Consider the following 6,000-nt stretch of genomic DNA (forward strand, 5'->3'; position numbering starts at 1 on the left):
GGATCAGACCCAGTTGCATTCGAGGCTGCATTTCAGTCTATTAACTGCTCTTCTGGGACATAGGAGAACACAAAGCCCTGGCTAGCCTAGACCAACGCATGTTACAGCCAGGGATACGGCATTCTCGGTAGAGTGGATAGGGCTATTGAACAAACATCCAGAGGAGATTAGAAGACTCCAGAGTCTGTCCATCCATAGAACAACGCTTCCCCTTTTCCCCCATAACCAGAACAACTTCCACATCAACCACCTACAGCCACCATGTCCTGAAAAATAACTGTCCAAAGCAGAGCTTTCGATAACCCACTAAGAGCCAGAGATGCCAAGAAGTCCACTAGGGATTTCGCTACTGCCAATCTCTTTGCATGGAAGGTGTTCAGATACCATGGTGATGGGTGGCAGTACAAAATCCTTCGGCAACTAGACCCTCTAGTCTAGCTAATGGGTAGCACCAGCCCTGATTCGGTGATCTGTGAATAAGTAGAAGGAGAAGGAAGGAGATGAGGAGATTCCCGCTTACAGACATGAGTCTTTTGTACTCGTCCAGCCGCTGCTTGTTGGAGGCGATGAAGAGCCCGCCATTCTGAATCCATCCCGTGTGCAGACCTGTCTCCTCCTCCAGATCTTTGCTGACCACGTTGCGAGTATGAGCCAGCAGCTCCACTTCCACATCACTCGGACGCAGCTGCCACAGCAGACCTGGGAAAACCACAGAAGTTCCAGTAGACTCTGGCTTCCCCTCCCCATTCCAACCCTACCTTACAAGCCAAGCAAACAAACAGGTCAACTGTGAGAATAGCACAACAGGTGTTTTAGCAATAGCAGCATTCCTGGCCTAGATGTGACCCACGCTGTGGTTTGCTGGCTCCCTCTAGGAGCTAGACCACATAAAGGTCTCCAGCTACCACCGCTTATGGATCTCTTAGCTCACACAGTAGAGGCTCACGCTTTCAGGTCCAGAGGTCGAGGGCTCAGTTCTTATTGCTGACGACCCACTCAGTAGCCAGGTGTAACAAGTGAGGGTCCATTCGGGCACCAAGCACACAAGCTAGGCTTTATCAGCACCGTGACATGAGCTCAGTGTCCCACTTCAAGGCAGGGGGTTCAGCAGCACCCCCAGCTTCCCTTGTTCCAGCACCTATGCAGAGTGGGGCAGCTGCCAGGGGGGCCAGGGACTATCGGAAGGAGGCTCCTCAGTAGTCTGGCACGGGCTTGCCCAAGGAAGGACCCAGAGGCCCGCCATGGGGATTGGGGGTAAGACTGCTGGGCAATAGCAAAAGGGGTGTTTCTTTCCCCTCTACCCTACGAGGTGGGGAAGAGAAGGCCAGACTTCTGGAGGCCCATGTTGTCAGGCCTTGGCGATACTCCTATATAGGGTCAAGGAATAGCGAGCTGAGGCCTGAGAGACTTGGCTGTTAAAGGGCCAAGGTACCATAATAACCCCTTAACTGAGAGCTGAAGGAACAATTCTTTTCCCAGGTCCCCAAGGAGGGCATCCCATCTATGCGGCAAGGTTGAGAGAGTCACAAACATCCTAACCCGGAGAGGGGCTGAGCTCTCCCCACGTGGAACTGAGCAGCCGCAGGGAGCTGATGGCTGCTCAGCACCCGGCAGGATCAGGCTCCAAAAGCCTCCCTCTGCAGCTCTAATTTGGAGCCTTTGCTCTGCTATAGAGGCTTCCACACACACAGCTCTGCTCACCGGCCGTGTGCCAGGTGGTCCCTGATGTCAGACGGTCTCTTTCCAGTAGGACCGCGTTGCTCACCCCCATCCTAGCCAGGTGGTAGATGGTTTGACATCCCAAGCTGCCTCCACCCACCACCACGACGTCGGCTGATTTCGGGAGCGGCCTGGTCGGCCCTTTGCCTTGAGGGCTCTCTTCCTTCAGAGTCTTGTGGTAAGGGACGCTCTTCTCTGCCGTCTGGCCTGCCCCGCTGCTGAAACACCTGAGGTGGATGTTTCTCCCAGATGCTGACATCTGGCAGGAGACAGCTCTTCGGACCACGGAGCTCAGGTAGGCCATGGTGACCTGGAATTCCAAAGACAAACCTTCAATGGACCGAGCAAAGATCTCACCACGCGCTAGCATACAAAAGTCCACACTGGAGTTATTATTATCATCTTGGGTCAGGACCCATGGTGCTAGGCACAATACAAACACAGAACAAACAAACAAAAAAAACGATCCCTGCCATACGGCCACAACCTGGAATTTCAGGTCATAAATGGCTTTGGAGAAAGATAGGGTGCTGTGGAAGGGATGGGAAAGAGAATCACATGGCGTCTCCCTGACCTCAGCTCCTCAAAACTCTGAAATCCACCTGCCACCCACCTTGTCTCTCTTAAACCCAGGTGAACTATTACTGACCGTAAGCAAAAACTACAGAAGGTGGCTGTAAACTGAAATGCATTTGCAACAAAGGAAAGCATCCCATTAAATACAGACCTGCTAAAAACCAGCTGCTGCCCTGTGATGGAGTGGACTAGGTCCAAACGCCCCCTGCTGGTTCTGCCACACCAATCCCAGGGAAGGAGCAGTGGAGAGGTCCTTCAAGCAGGCTAGAGTGGCTGCAGAGGAAGCAGCCAATCAGGGCCCAGGAGGGCCATATAAAATGAGCTGCAGAGCAGCAGTCAATTGCTGCTTAGAGCAGGAGAAGAAATGACTGCAGGCCTGATTGCCTGGAAGAGCAGCAGGGCCATGGACAGTTTGCTAGCAGGGACCAGGGGAGCACTGAGGGAGCTCCTGGCTGGTTGCTAGGACTGAGTAGGGACTGAGCCTGGGGAGGGCTGCAGGAAGATAGTATCTCCAGGGAGGAAGCCCTGGGGATACAGCCCCATACCTGGGTTGGACTACTTAAAGAGCAAAGCCCAGGGAGATTTAGAGAGAGCCACCATCAGAGGGGTACTGAGCTAGGCTCCGGCGGACCGTATACCATGGAAGGGGTTTGTGCTGGTTAACATGCAGACAGTGTGACTTGGCCCGAGCGCTGTTTCACTGACAAACCCACCTGAGAACCACCGAAAGGGGTCACCAGAACTAAAGAATGCAGACACACCCAACCAGAATGGGGCACTCACGAGAGGCGGGTGCCAACTCTATTACATGCCCAAAGCAAACGCTAAAGCAATAGCCTGAAGAATCAACTTTTTGTCTGACAGAGGTTTGCTAGTGGCACAGGACTAAAGGACTGAGAATTTCTAAAGCCAATGATTTAGTTTGCACACACAAGAGTAACCCCCATTAGCTTTTATGAGCTTGAAGACATTGCTACTCAAAGGTAGTTGGTGCCCGTTGTGTGCCAAGTAGATTAAAAGGGTTTTCAAATACAGTATTGCTAAGTCTCATGATTTTAATGAGAGTCTTGTGATTCTTGGTGCTTTTCTTCAAGCCCCAGCTGCTGGAGTCAAGTGATTTCACGAGAATCTCAGCTTTCATTAAAAACAATTTTTATAGCCCTTGACATGGTGGAGAAAAGCTTGAAAACGTGACCTGAGTGCTCCCTGAAGGCTCAGAACCCAAAAGGCCAATGAAAAGGACCCAAATTTTATTATATTTTGAAAATCTTGTGATTTTTAAGCCAGACTCATAATTTGGGGGGGGCTGACTCCCCGTTTTTCACCACCTGAGCTTGGCAAGACTGCAAACGCATGCTTCAGAGTACTCAGAAGTGCTGTGCACACAGCCTAGTGGAAAGCGCACTTTACATTTCAATTGTACGCTCTTGCGGGTAGGGGACAATCTTTCGGTTGTGTGTTTATACAGCACTTAGAACATTGAGGCCCTCCTGACCTGAGCCCGGGGCTTCTAGGAACGAGGGTAATATAAACAAATAAGAATAATGTTGTTGCAATCAGGGCCTCAGGGACACAATGAAGGGGGCAGGATTTGCCCCTATATACAAAACATGGCAATCCCTGCCCGTGGTCATAAAGGATAAGTGACGTGTGGTAGAGACAGACCCAGGATTCACTGCTGGGTGAAACGTCGAGTCCTCTCTCCTGCCCCCAGTGCATGCATCTGCCCAGGCTGTCTGCTCAGGCTGGGTGCTGGCATGAAGCTCTGGCCCTATATGCAGGTTTGGGTGTGTTATTTTACACAGCTGAAGCATGCAGCTCCTCCCCCTTTGCTTTAAGTCTTGCTCTGGGTAAATGTGTCTTCCCGGCTCTTGCAGAGTCAGCAGAGCTAAGGAATCTTGCCAGGGTATCTAGGGTCACTGTTCCTGCAGCAGAGACCGGAGACTTCAGCCAGCAGATCCCCGCTCCTTTTCTCATTAGGCGGAAAAGTTTCTCTATGTTGAACAACAAGCCAGACCCCAACCCTAATGGTTTTCAGGCTGATTCTTCCTATTACTCTGCCACAGGGGTAGGGGAAGGCTTGATATTCATATCTCTGAGCGCCAAGAAAGTCTTCCCTCTGCAACCACGTTTCCTGAGATTTCCCACAGTCCGGTCTCACCATGAACTTTACAGCCTGAAAGCTTTCCTGTCATTTAAGACACAATCTCATCTCTGAGCCAGTAAGGGACCTGTTGGCTGCTCAGACACAGCCCTCTCTGTTCAGATTTCCCCTCTGCATAGGCAAGCCTGGCTTTCCCTGCCAGCGACGGGAGCTGACCGCACACAACACACTGCTGTCCAAAGGAGTTCAGTTCACTTTACCTGGGCAGACGGCCGTGAGGTTCTTGTTTCCTCTGACGCTCTCCTGCTGTCTCTCACACGCGCACCACTGCCCCCGAAACAGTAACTAGCACTTGAGAGAACCGCAGCCAGAGTTCAGTCTTTGCCGTTGCTGGCCAGTTACAACTATTCCCAGAGTCTGGGAAGTGAGTACAGTGCAACGTGTGCACTGGCTTGCCTGATCAGAGAGCTCTAGGCAGCCGGCCTAGTCACCCAGACAAGATGGACAGTGCACTGTCATTCATGAGCAGAGACTGAAGGCTGCAAGGATCAGAGATGTTAGAGATGGAAAAGCCCTATTAGTTTACCCAATCTCTCTTCCTTCTGACCAAGGCAGGGTACAAAACAAAGAGCCCAGATGGGAATTGAATGCACAGGCTCCAGCCTCAGAGCCTGATCGCTTTCCCCTGGGCTTGGCCAGAGCTATTTCAGCTGTATGCCATCTGTTAACTTACGGCCAGAAAGAGAATCCAGTAAATAGCGGAACAGCTGAACGTTCAGCCCAATTTTCCTGCTGTTAAATTATCCTCCTGCCCTTAAAATGTCAGCAGAGTAAAATCAAACCTGGACTGGAGCTTTAACTGGAATTGAGCCTGGACTGCACTATCCAAAGCTGGGGTTTGGACCCCAAACTTGTTTTTTAAATATTTTATGCCAAACATTCTCCGCCACCAGAAAGACTATTATTATTTATATTACAGTAGTGCCTAGAGCTCCCAAATGAGACTGGGGCCCTGTGAGCAGAGTGCAAACACATTGTAAGCTGCGTGGGGCAGCCTAGCAATGAACAAGACATTCTGATTAAAACACCAATCAGCAGGACAAAGGGATGCAACTAAGTGAGACTCTTGCTTCACGCTTTTTGCTCCTGCTTACAGTGGCTTGTTTTCATCTGACACAGGAAAAGCTCAGGGCAGAATCGTTATATCTGTAATTAGAGAGACATTAGACTCTCTCTCTAATATCTTGGGACTGATGTGGCTACGACTATATTTGTAATTAGCATATCCCCAGCTTATCCATCAGAGGTTGAGTTTAGAAGTGATCTCACGTTAGAGACAATACAACTAAGGGCAGGAGGATAAATCTCAATCGTTCCAGACTACTGTACCCCCTGTCAGGAGTCTGATTTGTCTTGTGTACCACGAAGTTTCACCTCACTTAAAATCTACTTGCTTACAAAATCAAACATAAAAATACAAAAATGTCACAGCACATTATTACTGACAAAGTGCTGACTTTCTCCTTTTTACCATGTAATTATAAAATAAACAATTAGAATATAAATATTGTACTTACATTGTACTTATAGTATAAACAAGT

At 49.9% G+C, this 6,000-nt stretch overlaps 1 protein-coding gene across 1 annotated transcript in view; it reads right to left on the bottom strand.

Moving 5' to 3' along the window:
* Nucleotides 1-4,786, bottom strand: part of SARDH (sarcosine dehydrogenase) — a 110,681-nt gene extending 105,895 nt beyond the window's left edge. The window contains exons 1-3 of the mRNA XM_037879945.2: nucleotides 4,660-4,786; nucleotides 1,702-2,029; nucleotides 521-699 (exon numbers count right to left, since the gene is read on the bottom strand). Of these exons, the coding sequence (XP_037735873.1) occupies nucleotides 521-699; nucleotides 1,702-2,023 (501 nt within the window). The 5' untranslated portion in view covers nucleotides 2,024-2,029; nucleotides 4,660-4,786. The remainder of the gene's footprint in view (nucleotides 1-520; nucleotides 700-1,701; nucleotides 2,030-4,659) is intronic.
* Between the last annotated feature and the right edge of the window lie 1,214 nt (nucleotides 4,787-6,000).

The sequence above is a fragment of the Chelonia mydas genome, chromosome 16, assembly GCF_015237465.2.
Source record: "Chelonia mydas isolate rCheMyd1 chromosome 16, rCheMyd1.pri.v2, whole genome shotgun sequence".
Taxonomy (NCBI): domain Eukaryota; kingdom Metazoa; phylum Chordata; order Testudines; family Cheloniidae; genus Chelonia; species Chelonia mydas.